At 33.6% G+C, this 18440-nt stretch overlaps 1 protein-coding gene across 1 annotated transcript in view; it reads left to right on the top strand.

The window, feature by feature from the left end:
- The window catches only part of SHANK2 (SH3 and multiple ankyrin repeat domains 2), a 362929-nt gene that overhangs the window by 306583 nt on the left and 37906 nt on the right, over window positions 1-18440 (top strand). The window contains exons 18-20 of the mRNA XM_063289598.1: window positions 1042-1122; window positions 1443-1451; window positions 6017-6037. Coding sequence (XP_063145668.1) covers window positions 1042-1122; window positions 1443-1451; window positions 6017-6037 — 111 coding nt within the window. The remainder of the gene's footprint in view (window positions 1-1041; window positions 1123-1442; window positions 1452-6016; window positions 6038-18440) is intronic.

The raw sequence follows: 18440 nt of genomic DNA, 5'->3' as shown, positions 1-18440 counted from the left end.
TTCCACCATCATTTCTCAGAGTTAGTGGTGATGGTAATTTGGTTTTTGTGTTTTTGAAAATGATTATAAGGAAATCCTGCACCCAACTACCATGCATTTTGGCAATTGAATCTTGGTTAGCAGCTTTTATTTGTTCCTTACCTTTTCCATGCAGTTTGCGATTTATTGATCTGTATTTATGTAACAAATATACCTGGTCAGAAGTGTAGTTCACTATCTACTCTTAGGAGCAGAGTTAAATGTAGGGATAGAATGTGCAGTATTCATTAAGCCTATAAATCTCTTATTTTCCACATGGTTGCCAGTTTTATATACATGAGCTTCAATAACAAAGCCTTCTTGTGATAATCCGATTTTGGCTAAATAGTAGAAAAACAGCATGCTATGCTTATGATATATTTTTATCTTGTGATTCTGGAATAGTATAAAACTAAGAGCTGAGCATAGCAAATGTATGGTTTGAAAACTCAAGTACAGTACAATTTTTGCATAGCCAGAAAGTAATACTCTTGTTTTGAAGGCTGCCATGTCTAGGATGTCTAATTCAAGCTTTCATTGAGCAAAATTAGTACCACTTTTCTTTTTCTTTCTCCTTTCATTTTGATTTAAGTTAAAAGTTATATGCAATCACATTTCAGATATGTAGGAGCAATACTATGGAAGTATCATTGTCTGGTTCTTTTTGTCTCTCACCACTTCTGTTCAGATCAACTTGTTAGATAGTTTTCAGGTATCTTTCTGCTGCCAGATAAACTGCTGATGTGATGCTCTACATGTGATACAGAAATAAGACCTTTCAGGATTCAGTATGCTCACTTTTTTTTTTAAAAGATACAATAAGAAAATGTGTTATTTCTTATCTGTGAACATTTCTGTATGTAGCTCATAAATGTTGCTAGAGATCAGTCAATTTTATCTTTGGGGCATTGAGGCAAGCAGTTTAATTTTCACTTAAATAGTAATGTAATTTTGGATTGAATCTGAACAGTGTATTCTGAAGTGTTTTTACTTATAATCTGTATCCTTCTGTTTAATGCAAAGCCCCACCGCCTCCAAAACGGGCTCCAACCACTGCACTGACCTTGCGGTCTAAGTCAATGACCTCAGAGCTTGAAGAGCTTGGTAAGAAAGTGTTTTTAAAGAGCATGCTGCAATAATGGAGATGTAAATACAATATTATACTGTTTGAAAGTGAACTGCACCTTGTACTGAACATTGGACTGAAATGATTACATGGGAATGTTGCATTTCCGGAGATTCCAAGTTTGCATGATGGGCATGAATAATCCTACTTTGTTTCCAGCTCTGCAAGAGAATGTATTTATCATTTATGTGCATCATCATTTTAAACATTAAATAAAACTGTGGCTATTTTATTGTCTTTTTGAGTAATCAGTTCATCTAATATTGTTTTATTTTAAATTTCTGTGGCCTCTCATTAGTGGATAAAGGTAAGCTGTTAGTCCTTGTTGTTTAAAAGCTGACAAAAAATAAAACTCTGTACCTGTAAGGCAGTTAGCTCCCATTGGAGTTCTTTGGCTTGATCCCCAAAAGCAATCAGTAGATGGAAACAGATTTCTGCTGTCAGATCTCCTCTATCAGCAGTTCAAAGCCCATTGAAAGGTTATGCACAAACCTAACAAGAGATTATCAGTGTTATCATCTCTGACAGTCCCAATTGCTTGTAAGATAGAAGAAGGAAATTGCTTTATGAATTTGTTCTTTTCTTTCTTTCTTTCTTTCTTTCTTTCTTTCTTTCTTTCTTTCTTTCTTTCTTTCTTTTTTGCTGCCTTTCCCTTCTTTTGATCATTTAATAACTGATACAGTAGAACATCCATTAGGCAAAAGAGAGGATCCTTCCAGGAATGCAGCAACTGGCATTCTTCCTATCGTTATTCTTCTGGATCTGAACCAATCATAATTGATTATTTATTACTAAAACTTTGAGGAATTTGCATGAGCAAGAAAAGGTGTTACTTTTTGAAGATTTTTTTTTGCAGTTTTTAATAATTGCATGGTAATTGGTTTAGTTGTCCTAGTTATGAAATACTGTGAAAATAATTGAGTAAATGGTTAATTCCTAATAACTCCATTCAGAATCGTGGTCTCTCTTACTAGCCAAATAATTGGAAAAAATATCCTAATCTCTTAATATGAACATACATAAATTAAACAGCTACAGTTTTTAACCATCACAATTTATTATTAACTTAATTTAGATTTAAGTCTCTGTATGAAAAACCCTAAGCTTCTTGTTATTTAATTATATTTAAACAAAATTGAAAAGTTCAGCAGAGATTCATCAAATATAAAACTTACTATTTGTATACCATTTTCTGTAGATTTCTTGTCTATGAGTTATTAAAATTTTCTTCACAGAAGTGCCATTCTTATGCTGCAAAAGGCAAAGCAATTGCAATAAAACTTTTTAGATTGAGAGTGGATTTTCTAAACTATTTGTGGAAAATAAGGAATTCTCTGTGTGTATATGTATGTGCGTTTATGTGTTTTAATTTTGTCAGTATCAAAGTTGCTGATTATTGACTGGGAATATTGTTGAATTATCCTTCTTCTCACGGGTTTGTATTATAGCATGCCCTCTTTTCATTCATTATGAAATGATTTTAAAGACTTTTTTTATAAGCCAGAAAAATATCTTCTCTTAGACTGAGCTGCTTTTTTATATTGTTGAAAAAAGTCTTCCTGTCATCTCATGGATTTTTTGCCCCTTTTTGTCATGACAGTAGATGGACCCAAACCTAGGCTTCCATAAGCCCAAGGACTCTTTAGAGAAGAGAGTAAGGCTCTTTGCTACAGAAAGAGTAGAGGCAATTGCCTATTGCCCATGTGCAGCCCGCAGCTCCCACACTTTTCTAAAGAATTCAAGTCTCCAGAGCAAGAACTTCATGGAAAAAAAGAAATGATTTGGCAAAATTTGCCCCCTACTTTGATTGGATACAGAGTTTAGTTCCAACCTAATGTAAGCTAATCAGAAGTTTTATATGAGCAGTGAGTAAAATCTATTCATTGACTGACCGTATATAGGAATCAGTACATAGAAATTGAATTCTTGCACTACTGCTATAAGGTCTTATTGTCCTATTCATGAACTATTTTAAGATCCAGAAACAGTTTTCCTTGGGCTATGGCAAGATTCATTCACAGGCAAAATGACTGAAATGGTGTCGTGATCCAAGTCCTGCCCCTTGTAACGCATGCAAAGCAATACAAAAGGTCTGGGACTCAGATCATGAAGTCACTTCCCCCAGGTTGCCTGTTTTGACCCCCTGTGGATGCCGCTGGCCATCCCTGTACCTTCTTCATGCATAGTTTCCCATCAAATTCATATAATCTGAATCAATAGCAATCCCCACCCCACCTCAACTTTTTTTTTTTTTTTTGCTGTACATTGAAATCTTCAATATTCCTCAATATTGTAGATGATCTATATGTAGTATTTTGAGGCTTTCTGGGATGATAAAATGAGTTTAGTATAAAGATGCAGATTGGAAAACCTTTTGTTTCAAAAGAGTTTCTAAGTAGGATGTGAAGGTTTATAAAGATAACTATAACCACTGCACATTTTGCTACTTCAAATGAATCAGTCTGATTCAAATTAGCTCACTTTCCCTATATATGGTCAACAAAAATTCTTAGACTTTTAAAAGAGTTTTTTTATTTTTGAAAAAATTAGCATTGAACATTTTTCTTAAAAGATGTAAACAATATAAAAATATTTTATGATCATTGTAAGATAAAATATTAGTCTTTCTTCTTCAATAATGTGAGTTTTATATACAAAAATGTGCTTTTGTATATAAAAGTGTGATAAAATGTGATAAAATCATAAGATAAAATGTCTTATAACTTCATAGATCTACTTTTGATTTATTCAAAATTCAACAGAAGTACACAGAAAGTTTAATGTGAATAAAGGCTACCTATCCACTTCAAATTCAACTAGTTTCAAGTGGGAAAGTTTCTTGATATAAATTTAGGCAGTTCTTATCAAGCAGTAGAAGAATATGCAAAATGTACAGTATTCATGTACATCTACAAAGACCACTAAAAACATTAGAACTACCAGATATATTTAAAAGTGGGTTGACCACTAGATGGCAATAATGAGTTAGACTTTTCTAGATCTGTTTGCTGCCACTTAATGGTTATGTACATTTTTGCACGCCAGGTCTGCTGGCACTAAAATGTAGTCTGGGTTGTTTATCTTTAATAAAGAATTTGAATATATACATATACGCTACAATCCTATGCACACTGACTTGCTAGTGTGTAAGTATCACTGAAGTAACTTGAGTATAGTTCTGAGAAAACGTTTGTGGGTGGGTGTATATAAATAAATAAATGCTAAAGAAGCAATGGGTGCTTTTTAGTAGACCACCTCCTATTGTTAAGAGTATACAGGCCTTTGGTTGCACAGCATAGGGAATTGAAAATTTCACCCTATCCATTCAAATATATGTTTCCTCATATCCATTAAACATAGGGTTGATCTTGCAGAAGGTTCATGTAGCTGGTTCTGGTCTATATGTCTTCCAAGCAGCTTTCAGGGCTTCTGTGCTGTGAAAGCTTACCTGTTTGTACGTCACTTAAGGCAATATATTTTAAATTCTTAAAATACAATGAAATACATGCTAACTGGTGCTGTGATGTGCAAAGTTGCCAGGTTCATTATATTCTACCTCAGAATAAGATGGTTGTAATCAGATGAGGCTTTTATGCTCTTTTATTAGAGGGGTTGGTCTTTATTTCTTTTGCATTTTTTATTTTCTTCAATTAGCATAACTATACCCATAATATAATTAATACAGGTCATTTAATCAACATGTGTATACTTTCTTATGTAAGCTGTTTTAAAGAAATATTTCATAATTTATTTCACTATTCTAAGAAAGAAAATGCTTAAGAAAATAAATTACCTTTTTCCAAATTAGAATATGTGTCTATGGTCTTAGTATTATCTATACAGATTGGTCATTTTCTGCCTTATGGAGATGCTAGAAATTAGATTACGTGCAAAGCATATGCTCACTATATTATTTTCAGTGTATTTCTGTTATGCCTCTTTTAAAAACATTATTTTCCCTTCCCTTCCCTTTTTTTGTTTCATCTAAAACTAGTTCAGATCTCCCCCAACTTTAACAAGCCATTTGTTCTTGCATGAATGATAGGAAATATCTACAGCTTTTAGGTACTAGACAAATCTGTCAAAGTTTTGGTGGTTGGATTTATCTTGTGTTTGCCCCTAAAGCACTTAACCCATTGATTTTAAGATAAACCCCATCCTACCATTTTATATATTTGAAAATTTTAATTTTTGCTGCCCTGAAAATTAATCCAATCCTTGGGAGGCATTCACTGACCTGGAAAACAAAGGCCTACACTGAATATTTTACACAGCACAAATAACTTCGTAGATATTAATGAAAGGAATTCAGGTAATGTTGTGTGAGACAATGAATATATGCTGACATTTCATTAGCCGAGCTGCTATTTTTTTCAGAGCAGATACCTGCCTCCAGTTCTCATGTGGGATCTCAATGGCTGGGGTCGTTGGATTAAGAAACTAATTCCCTGATTATATGGCAGCCTCTCATTCCATTAAGTCTGCGCATTCTCCATTGACTATTAGGCACCCTCTAATAATTACAGTTTAATTTATAAATCCTTTAACATTTGCAGAAAGGTGATCAGGAACCAATAGTCAAAGGGTTACAGTTAATTTCTCTTTAAATTCTAAGTATGTTGAAAATGTCTTTTTCAAATTGCATTTGTCCCCCCCAAACATCCCACCTATGCTGTTTAACTTCTGAAACTAGATTTTAGAAATAGCCAACATATACTACTTTTTAATGCAAACACTGCCTCTTAAATAGAGTTTAAACTTGTCCAGTGCCAGGACTGCCTAATGCTCAATGTTGGTGCTTAAGGCTTAACATTTTAGAATAATCTTCTCTTCAGATTTTGATTTATTATTCATTCCCTTTCTATTTCCAAGCTTCAGTACGGAAGAAGAAGGGTAAGGGGAAGCATTTTTGTCTCTTATTTTTACTTTTTTTTTTTCCTGCACCATCTTATACTAAAGAAGAATACACAAATATCGGTGGTTAAAATTATCAGTCACAAAATAATAAATCTATATGGTTTTAGTTATTTAGATAATGGATTGCAAACATATAAAATTACTTATTTCCCTTAAGAAATCTTGTTTGACATAAATGATCCCATGTTTTTTTTTTCTTTTGCCTTGCCTCCTTCATCCCAACTCTCTTTCCCTTTATCTGTTTGAGACCCTTTCTGGTTGTTCCCCAGTCATTACTACAAGGTTACTGTGCTAACTGGCAACTAATTAGGACTGTTTCATACATAATATTCTGCTTATAAATGGGAGCCTCCTTGCATGGAAAAATACGTGCACACATGTGTTGTTTGTCTCTTCTGTGATTACATGTATTTGGAATCTCCTGCTGCAGCTTCAGAACACGTGTAACAGAGTCAAAACAGACACTTGTAAAATGTTCACATTCAGTGCTATCCCACTGTTTTCGTACACTATGGTTCCCTTCATGTTGGCATGTCATGTGTGAAGCAGCCCTATGAGAAACAGTGGCAAGTAACAGGAGTTTGGTGTAGTCCTGCATCACTTACTTAACTTGCCTGCTTAATGGCCAGTTATTATTCACAGAACCACACTGCCTCTGTCTCAAAAATAGGCACCTCACACACACCTTGAGTCTTTACCTGGAGTACTGCTGCTCTGCATAATTTCAGGTTTAATGTAGCATCTTCCACACTGTCCCGTGTGCATGGAATGCTGTCCCTTTAACTAATCCATAAGGTCACAACTCTCCTTTATCTCCTTGAGACCCACCTCTGCTGCAAAGCATATTGAGCTTATTGCACAACTTGCAATAACTGATTACTAAATGAAAGAACTAATGGGGATTATTGACATTTTGTAGTAAAATTAAATATATGCATATAAAATTTGCATATATTTAGTTGCATCCTGTTTCCTCCCTAGCTTTTGTATGTCACCTGTTTTCTTCAAGGCAGGGTACTTGATTTTTGGTATATGTGATTTCACAGCACATTGCTAATCCTTTATGTACCATAAAGATGAAATACATTAAAGACCAGTGGCGTATAAATTACAAACTTGTGTATAACATTAACATCTTACAACAGTGAATCGAAATGACTGAAATAAGATATGCTTAATTTTGCTTTCATTATTTACTTTAATATTTTACTAGTACATTCAATTTCTGTGTTGATTCTAGGCCAAGAGTCCCAAATACAGTTATGGTATTTTCTTAGTACACTGGTATTCCAATTTGTCTACCAAAAACTATCTGTGTAACTATAAAAGCCCTTAACTAGCTGTGAGCCCCTATGAATTTATGACTCTGTACTGGAGTTGAGTTACTTAATACGTATAATGTATGCCTGCTTATTCTTGTTTTCCTGAAGAAAACATAGATGCTCTTGATATTCAAGGTTAGTGTTTGACTATTCAGGCTCAGACTCATTTCACATGCTACAGCATTCACTGCGTATATGAAATTTAACCTTAGAATATCTGCTTTGAAAGATGCATATAAAAGTCACTTGCTCATACCAAGCAATTAAGAAATTCTCTGTTCTTTGTGCAACCATATTTTAAATACAGGTGTGCCCTATGATATATAAAAGAAGCCTTACATGTACTTTATGTAGAGACTGTTCCATTCAGTTCAACAGCAGGCATAGCTTTATTGGCATCCATTTTCCAAAATGGAGATTTCCATGAGGTTGAGAGGATTAATTCATTGCCTCTGAATTAGAGCCCCTTAAATACAGTGGAGCCACCAGACCAGGACTATGGTTTAGTCATATAATGCTTTTATAGAGAAGTTAGTCCATAAAAGGTTAAAATAAAGCCCAGTGTTTTGCATTTCTTTTAACTTTTCTTTTGTACCTTACACAATATCTGTAAGTAACTTCTCAAACTGCAATATCCGTATTTTCTTTTTCAAATCTTTGCTGAACTCAGAAATACACTATTAGTTTTGGAAACGAGCATTTACTATCTAAAAGTAGTTTTCATATGACTGACAATAATTTTGAAAAGTTAATTTAGGATACACACATCATGGCAGCCTGTGACCTCAGAAACGCATCTGTATTGCAGCAATATTTTATATCAGCCACAACTAATTGAAATGAGTAAGTCAGGTACTCCAGTGTCATGCTAAAAATACTGGGAAAGGAGCAATGTAACATAAATAAAAAGGAAAGCATTTTGATATAATTGATATAAAACATTTGTGTATGTTGTGTATATCCAGCAACTCAAGAAGAATAAATTGCATATCATTGTGTTTCCTTTATATAATGTGTAAACATCTGTGCCCTGCTTCAGAAATGACTAATACCATTGCAAGTTTTGTATACATGTATGTAGTGTGCTAACTGTTAAAACTGTAGTGGACAGACCCAACTGACATGCCTAAAGGTGTGCATGTATGGATAAAACAGCTGTGTTGAAATGAATGGGGAATTCCATTCTCATATTTGAGTGAATACTCTTTTACAAAAGTAGCAGTGAGTATACTATATGTTTGTGAAATTCCCAACGAATTCTGAACAGCTAGTAATTTAATTATTTATTAATAGTAACATTAATGTGACTAGATTGTTTAAAAATGAAATAGTTCTCTAAAATTATTTTTTTTAAAAACAAAACAATAAAACTAACCACCTGACAGGTTTTAAAAAGTTAATTCCTAAGATAAGAGCACACATGATTTTGGTAGATCCCTGATTTTAGCCATAGGAACTGTTGGTTTTCTGCATAGTTAAATAGTTTAATTATCTATATTTTGCTTTCTGAAGCCACTCCATCAGCACCAGACTTTATTCTAACAGGTAATTTGCTGTATTTTATAATAATTCCTTCAAGTCTTCAGTTAATCCTTAAAAATAGAAAACCTTAGCTGTGTTATGTCTACATTGAATAGAGTTTCTAATCCATTTACAAGCCCCGTCAAAATGTTAATGTGTGAAACAAGTAATTACAGATATATTTCATTAATTTATTGATTTTTATGAAGTCCTAGATTGATATATACACATTTGTAGACTTGAAATAGTATTTATTGGCCTGTTTCATATTAAAAGTGTTTCTATTTTTGTTGATCTTGCCCTTGAAGTTACAAATATTAATTCAAAGATGCAGCACTCACAGAGAATGTTTAATAGGCTGTGTTTTTTTTTAAAGAACAGCATTGCTACATGTCATCTGAAAGAGACATTGTTTGTAGTCCATTCCATTTTCAGTGTCAACTTCTTCAGGAAAAAGTTTGAATTTTTTTTTTTAATAATTAAGACAAAGCAAATGCTATACTTGAATTCTTAACAAAACCGGGACTCAAATGTGGCCTTATATGAATAGACTGTATAATACAGTCTTTGTTATTTCATCATTATGGAACTGACCACAGAGCTGTTAACAACACAACTATAATGCAAACAGATAAACCAGTCCTATAGAGCATGCATCTTCAAATATGTGGATAATTTTGGAAGATATTTTGGACAGAAGTCTTCAAGCCATCATGATACTGTCTAATGGAAGATATCAATAAATATTTCTGAAGCTAACAAATCTAACATGGAATTTCTGAAAGATATTTGTGTAAGTGTTCATTGGTTGAAACAAAATAATCATATTTCAATTAAAATTATAGTATTTCATCTGCTTTATCTTATGTTCTTGTAGATATGTAATTAGGCTACTATCTTATGTGATAATTTTTAAATTTTTGTTTTTCTAATTAGGTAAATGTATGACATCAGTGAATTTATTTTACTCTTTTTTATATATAGAAAAATAATGAAACAAAAGAAAACGTTATATTGCCAGGGCCCCCTAAAGAGGCACATGATACTTCCAGCTTCTGCTACTTTTGGCCGTAATAAAGGATAACCCATGAAAGGACAGTATTGTTTAAGTAATTGTCTAAAGTTAAGGGTCTCTGTTAGCTTGAGGCCCAGACCAAATGCCCATCCAGGCTACCTTTCTGATTTGCCTGGGTAGTAAGATTTTCAAATCTATTCAGATACTTTTTGGGAGAATTCCTTGTTCTGTCTCGAAGAAATAATTGTCTGTGCTGAGTATCATTAAAACAGCAACATCCAGTGCCATTTTCAGTAATAGTTCTCAGAGTCTTAGCAGTAGTAAATAGACACCTTTTGTGAGTAAAATGTTCATACGATTATTATGAGTCATTCAGCCCAATATGTAAAGTACTTAGTTGTCTTTCTTCACTACAGAAAAATAATTGAGGGTGATTTTCCAGTCCTGGTGAAGAAAGCATTGCAAGAAATGAACAATGGAATCATAGGCACTGAAAAGGATCACAGTTCTATTGCTGCTGTACATAGCAGTTCTGAGCAAAAACTCTCGAATTGCTTGACCTAAAAAGGAGTGAGTCAATTGACACAATGGATTTATTAAGATTTTCGAAGTGTAAAGATTTCTATGGAATGCCTTTTCAAAGCTTTTAATCTCTTTGTGTCTTTCAGATTCCATGGTACATTGTGGTCTAGCTGCTGCTGCGCTGTAAAATTCATTAGGGATAGCATTCTTCTTTTTTTTAAGGTGCATCCTTTTTTTGCCATTTCATTTTTTTTTTCAATTGTTAATTGTTCTGTGTTCTTCTCTGATGGAAGTTATAAAATAAATGCTTTTAGGAATCTTGTGGCTTGTTCTTATTTCCCATGGGATTACGCCGAATTTACTGTGGTTTTTGGAAAAGTGATCTCTATTTCTAAATTTCATCTCTTCAACTCCCAACTGAAATCCAGCAAATGTAGTTTCCACCTTCATTTCAGAATGGAAAAACTTTTCTTTCTTTTGAGCCTAAAAGAGTATGATTGTACTTAGAACGTAATTCAAGTAATATTTCTTGCATTATAAGTCTGCAAAAATGTATGACAGAAAATATATTTTACTCAGCTACATTAAAAAAAATTAGTTGAGTTTGTAGGGAATGGAGTAAGGTATAATCAAGCATGAGAGTCCAAGAATAATGTTGTTAAAAAGATTTCTATTTCCTTAAGTGGACAATAAAATTTAAGAAAGGATTGTAGGGATTGCATGTTCATGATGTTTTTGTCATCAGAATAGAAGCAACAGGCAATATTACTAGTTATTTCCAAAAGGTGGATGAGTTTATATTTAGCTTCAAAGGAACAGCTGAAAAAAGGGATAAATCACCCCTTTGAGTTTCATTATTGTTGTTAAGTCTTATGCAGAACTAGTTTCATATACACAACCCCCCCAAATCCATTGTCATTTTTTAGTTTTTAATAGTAAGATTTTAAACTAATATGCACTTACAATATTTTGTATTGGTATAACATTAATAAAAATACACTGATAACTGTTTGGATGCAGAACTTCAGAATAATTTGTGTGATATTCCAGTGGAAGCCTACAGGATTGATGGATCTATTATTTTAGTATTAGCATTTAGTTTCTATATACAGTATATTTCTATACTATGCTGTGACATAAAATTCATATATAGTTTTTCCAATTCTCTTAAACTCAAGATACAGTTTAGATGTGATCACATCCTCTCAGCAACTTGTGCTGGACTAGGTGAGAGATGACAAAATTCCCTTGACTTGAGGGCTGTTCCGCAGTTTGCTTGGCTATACACCAAAACTGGGGAGAACTTTTAGGAGTGAAATGGTGCCTTGAGCATCTGCAGTTCTTAAGGCAGCCATTTACTTCTGAACCCTCCTAAATCTCAAAAAGTACCAAAAAAAAAAGTACATATTTTTGGCTTCACCCATTTTGAGGTGACGGTTGGGAACCACAAAAGGAATGCTAGCAGTCCATGTGTGGCCTTTGGGACTCACTTTTTCCCTGTTCTAGATGATCACATAATTTATAAGATATTTCTAAAATGTAGTAGTAGTATAATACATCTCAATTGATTCATCATCCCAAATGTACTTTTTACTAAGTATAGTTTAGAATGCAAGGCATGGTACTATTTTTTGCAAATGTATAAAATTTATACAACATGATAGCTCTGGTTTGTCAACTTGCACATCGTGTGTAATCATAATAACAGAGCCCATAATCTGCAAAACGTATTTAGACATTACACTAAGACATTGATTAACTTTCTTAGTCTTCATTTTGTATGATGTCTCAAGTTGACCCATCATTCCCTGAAGTAGAGCTAATTATATTCTTTCTGGCTTGTATAGGCAGAGCAAAATCCTAACTACGATTTATCAACTTTACACAGCCTGCTGAATTTTAATACCACAAACTATTGTTTACAGCCCAAGCTCCAACTATAGTTTCTGTTATAACAGTTCAAATATCACTCCAAGCCATATATTAACTGAATCGTGATTTTGCATGATGTCTGATTCCAAGTTTAGATTTTGTTTTGATTCTATAAGATTATTTGCCTATGCATAAATATTTTTAATTTATTAACTATATTTTGCAGAGAAAGGACTCATTCATTCACCATATGGGAGTTTCTCTTACTGTCTTTCAAGTTGCATGTGCCTAGATAAATGCACAAGTATACCTAGACACTTGTGTGCCTGTGTGTATGCTTTAAAATGTGTTCCAGAGATGCTCTGAACACTGAATCAAAAGTTGGAGAGAATATGGGGTGTGAGGGAGGAAGCAACTCCCCATTAGTGTCCATTTCCCTTTACAAACACAAAATCATAACTCCCTAGTAGATAAATATTTTATGTTACACACTGACTTCGTGGGAAGAATGTTTTTGCCTTTTAATGAAAAATAAGAATTGTACTGTCTTATTTTTATCATCTTATATTCAAATCATAGGGGCACAGTTATAGCACCTGTCTGCAACTGTTTAAAGTAGCTGTGCCTTTTCCTAAGAGGGCAGGCGTGTGTTTGCCAGGGGAAAAAAGCACCTGCTCTAAGGAGTGGCTGTATTCATACACAACATATTCCAAAGCAGCTTCAAAATTAAAACCAAAACTACATAGCATGTGTATATACAGGCACACATTACTTTTATATCAAATAATTATTGATTAAATATAACTGAGTTATATTTAATCTATATTTAATTTATATTTAATTAATAAATGGACCCATAACATGCTCTAAGATGCAGCATGTGATTTTAAGATTTTTTGGCCTTTTATCAGCTGAACTGTATTGACTGCAATCCAAACTTTATTGTAGATTAGGTTGTATAATACCTGGTGTGCTTTTTTCCAGCTAAAACTGGTATCTTCTGCTTAAGAATTGTGTTAAGTGTAGTACTAATGTCTTACTCTTCTGTTTTGCACTGAAAAAGTTTCATGGTTTGTTCATCTGGTTTGTGCTTAAAATTAAATGTGTGTATATATCTGTGTATATGCACACACACACATATATGCATACAAGCAATTTATTTTGAAGTATAGCCATAATTGATGGCAAAAAATCTACTTCAGATAGTGCTTTCAGCATTATACCCTTAGATACATTAATTTCTATTTGAAGCCAATAACTAACTCATAGTTGTATTGTGCAATAGTCAATTGCTTTCCCATATTTGGCTATATCATTTATTCTTCCCGTAACTATAATGTCTCCACCTGTTTCCCTTAAATTAATATATTTGGCCTGGCACTCAAGGACTGCTGGTTTTCTTCCATGTTTCATTAAGATATTTCAATTTCCACCCACAACAATAACTTCCAAAGTCCCTCTGGAAAGGTTTTATAGGAATTGTGAATCTTGTCCAGGTTGTATCCAACAGAGCAAGCAGTTGTACTGGAAGCTCAATGTACATGGAAGGCAGGTCTTTGAATACCAGCTTTAATGTTGCAAAGTTGCTGCTGTTTTGTTTCATCTGATCTGCAATGCTGATCTTTTTTGCTAATAATGGGAAATAATTAATATCAATAATTAAAATAATTAATTTAAAATATAAGTCCTCTCAAGCCTATGGGATAATTAAACTATGTATTATATCATACTTTTAAAAAACTATTAAATTCAGTGGAACTTGTATCTGAGAAAACATATGACTGAGCTGCATGCTACCATCACTGAAGTAAATGGGGATTAAGTTTTTCAAATTTAACTGGGGCAGGTAAATGTGTGGTCTCCTTCCTTCCTCTTCCATTCCTTGCTCCCCTTTTTCTCACTGAACCTCTTGAAGTATGTAACTATCCCTACATACTGTTTTGCAGGGGTCAAAGGACAATTATGTCAATGTTTTCAGAGTCATAGATATGCAAAAAATTGCAAATGAGTTTTAAATTTACAGTTGTGTTCAAAAATTTAGATGTAATTCAGTACATTATTAATAGCATATGAGGTTTTAAGTTATATACTTTCTTTAGATTTAGATTATTACAAGTGCATAATAAATATTAGATATTTAATTTGTTTATTTTGTACTAATTAATTAGGAAACGCATACTAATGAAAACGCTGTGAATTTTATGGCATGAGACTTGCTGCCTAGAAATTACTTATATATTTTCTCACCACAACCATATTTTTACACTACTGATAGTGGTTTTGTGATGTGTGTATATGTTACACACATACATCCTGACACATACAGACTCATAGGCCAGCATGTGAAATCAGGTCCCCTCACAGGTTTTATGTTTACATGGTTCTTATTGTACAGTATTTGCAAAACAACCACATGCAGAAGGATCAATATTTGCATAACTACCCCAATTGTGTATTGTACATCATTCTCTCATATATATATATATATATATATATATATATATATATATATATATATATATATCTCAATCAATCAGAAGTCATTATATAAAAGTGCAATGGAAGTTGCACCCAGTTTTGTATTAATTACTTTGTTGGTAGTTTTTATCTGTATCTGTCTTAGGTTTTCAAAAACTTCTGCCATATCTGAAGCATCTTGAATAGTGTAAGAAGAAGGGGCATGATGTAAACATGAGCTCAAATTCAGAGCAACAATTCGGGTCTTCAAGACATTCCTCAAGTGTACTACTACGGCTGTTGCATTGTTAGCTGTATTTATTGTACCCAAAGAACTTTCCATGTATCTCGCAGCAAGAAGATCAAACCTACTTCTACAGTCCTGATGTTCATATGGGGGGAAAGGGAAGAATATATAAGGAAAAGAAAGCGATCCAATAGTGGAGATGAAAAATCTGGTGGGATCTCAAAAGGAGGGACTCTTTGAGAGCAGCGCATCTCAGGGGAGGGATCAGCTGCCAATACAAGTGGCAGGTAAGACTCAAGATGGGCATAAGAGTCTACTATTCTCAGTGAAACCAATTAGGTAGTTTTTCTTTTAAACTAAATCCTCTGTTATAAAAATGTACTTTAAATTCTGCTGTTTCTATAGACTTTCTGCAGCTAGGTTATCCTTGCTGTTTTTCTGTGGATTTTAAACCCTAAATAAATTATAAATGGTGTCCTATATTTACTGAGAAACTCAGAGACACAGTGACCATACTGATAATGACTTCTGTGATGCAAGGAGCCAGCAGTACTCCAACACCATGATTCTACCCATGCATCTATGGAGATGGTGTAGTCCTGACTTCTGGCAACATTTGACAGACGTTCTAGCCAGAACCAAGTCCTTTCTCTGCAGGGACACAGTTTGAATGGGCACAATATAAATAATCAACACAGGCACATAGAATGTATCAAAGTTGTCACTCTTCTCACCAGAACTTTATAATTCTTGAGGCAGAAAATCTTGAGATGCATCATGCATAGGAATCTGTTAGAACAGCACTCCCAAGTATAAATCCAATTGTTTATGCCATCACAGAAAAGGAGAAGGCATCTGATCATGTCAAAGAGGGAAAAGTCATAACAGTGCCCTTCATATAGACTGATTGATAAATATAATAGTGTTAGGAAAATATTGAAAAAAAATCTGAACACTGTCTGGATTTTGTTTTGTTTTATTTTTAAGTTAAAACAAAGACGACAGTGTCAGATGAAAAACTAAAAGAATGATGAGTCCAAATTACCAGATCTTTGGCCCATCCTTTTTTTTTTTTGCTTTCCCCATTCCGTAACTACTTCATATACATATGTATAGTAAACATTCTGAAATATGTGTTTAGATGAATTGAAACTAAGGAATATTTATGAGTTCAGATCTTTGGGAATTAGGAACCCAGATGTTTGTTCATTATTATTTGCCTAAAACAGGGTATTTAGATAGAAGCTCTTTGAAAATATATTGAGGCAGAGTGCAGATATACAGCTGCTGATTTTTTAACTATGGTTAAGAGAGTAGGAATTAGTCATGGACTCATAAACTCTATCCTCTCTTTCCTTTTGTCTCAGGCATGGTAATTTTCTTTTACCCCTTTGTCAGCTTTAAGCATGTTTTATCATTTCATATGGTTTGGTTTGCTTGTTTCTAATGTTTATGATTTTAATCCATTTTAAAGGTCTATGTTTTGTTTGCAATTGGTATCAATGTATCTTTTATATAGTAAATTGTTCTAAACTCTGTTACCCTATGGAATGGGAATTTCAAAAATAATTATGATAATAATAGTGATTATCTGCAGTGCTATTAACCATGGCTATAAAACAAGTTATAAAATTAGTTTTTATCAGGTTTGGAAGCTGAGTTTAAACATGACAAACCCTAGTTGACATTGGAATTCTTTAGCATTATCCATGGTTATCTCTTTGCAGATATAACAATAAACCATGCATAAACTGGCAAAGTAAGAGAGGAGGTTGAAGGGGCTCATATGCCTATAAGTCGCTCCCTACTGCTTAACTATAATTAAGAGATCAGTAGTGTTGCATCTGCACTAGACATGAATAACTTCAGCATATTCTCTTTTCTTTTTACATGCTACTGAATATGGTTGCATGTTAATGTTTATTCCCTGTAGTTAAAAACAAATCTGAGAGACACAAAATTAAATGCAGTAGTTAAAAGTTTGAGCCTTGCTTTATGCGCCTGGTCAAGAGCCAGCCTAGGATATGGGACTGAGGCATACCAATTAGGCAAATAAGTAATTTGGGAGTTTCCTAATCACATGGCCCAGAGGAGCAAGCCATCTGATCATCCACCTCTGCCATTGGGCAGCAAAATATCTAGGCACACAAACTTTCCATTGCCTCCATTCTGTCAATATACTTTTTCCACACCACCAACATAGCAGCTGGTGTCATCATCTTAACAAGTTGAAATCCTGATTTTATCATACCAATTTGTAAGCAGCAAGGAAAAGAGCTATCAAGCAGAGCCTGATGGATTCAGTGCAGTGATGCTTGTAATTATCCTAAATTGCCATGACCACTGCATGAAAAACAGATTAAGGTCATTCTTGCAATACTATTTTTGTTTTCTGTACCCCGTATTAATAGGAATTAAACACTGCAATTCTGTTTATTGGAGTTGCTTTTGCTATTTATTGTTAATATTATCTCTTGATTCTGCCCCTTCCTTGTTAATAGGCAGTTTAACAAATCATCACAGCATCTTTAATACATTCATGATTTCTAAATAAACCCACATAGAATTTGTAGATTCTGTTTACCCTGGTTGTTATTTGTGTGAGTGACACACCCATGGCATGTGGTAATGTGTCTTCTCTTTTTGATTAGGAAGCAAGAGGATTTACAGATAATTGCAACAAATACATGTGACATGAGTAAACAATTACTTAAATTTTATGAAATTGGTTCCTAATCAACTGGCAGATGAACCACAAACACAAATAACAATTTTTCTCCCCAATAATTGTGTGATGAGATTATTTTAAATCACAATTCAACTTTTTAGATTATTATATAAATTCTACCACTTACAGTAACATCTTGGGTTAGTTCATTCTAAACAGCAAAACCAAAATCCAGAATTTTCAAATGTGAAAAACGCCTGACAATATGTGACCAAAACCTACTAATAATAAAATGCTTTCTCTGGAACAAAGATTGCCAGCTTCCACATTGTAAGGGACAACTCTGTCTCCAAACCATTCCAAGCATGCAGAGAATATTTTGATGTCCCATTTGACACTTTTACCAGTAGTGGGATGCTGTGTTCAACATGACCCAGTAGTATTTCATTCTTACAGTATGCATAACATAAAGCAAGACTAAAAGTACAATATTTAAAAAATAGGAAGTCATCTCATACAACTCTTTCAAAAACAGATTTCTTTTATATGTCAAACGCTATGAATTATTAAAATGTAATAGATCAATGTGGTCTGAGCAGAGACAATTACTTCTTTAAAAATTGATTTGCTCATCTGATTAAAAGCATCCTAGTTTTTTATGTGAATCATAGCTGAATTTTGTGGCCCATTTCTCTGAGGAAAATTGGAGTCACTGGTCACAGCTGATGCTGTACTGGTGAAGCAAAGGTGGGGAT

Source organism: Candoia aspera, chromosome 1 (assembly GCF_035149785.1).
Source record: "Candoia aspera isolate rCanAsp1 chromosome 1, rCanAsp1.hap2, whole genome shotgun sequence".
Classification (NCBI taxonomy): Eukaryota; Metazoa; Chordata; class Lepidosauria; order Squamata; family Boidae; genus Candoia; species Candoia aspera.
This window is presented reverse-complemented; position numbering and strand designations above follow the sequence as displayed.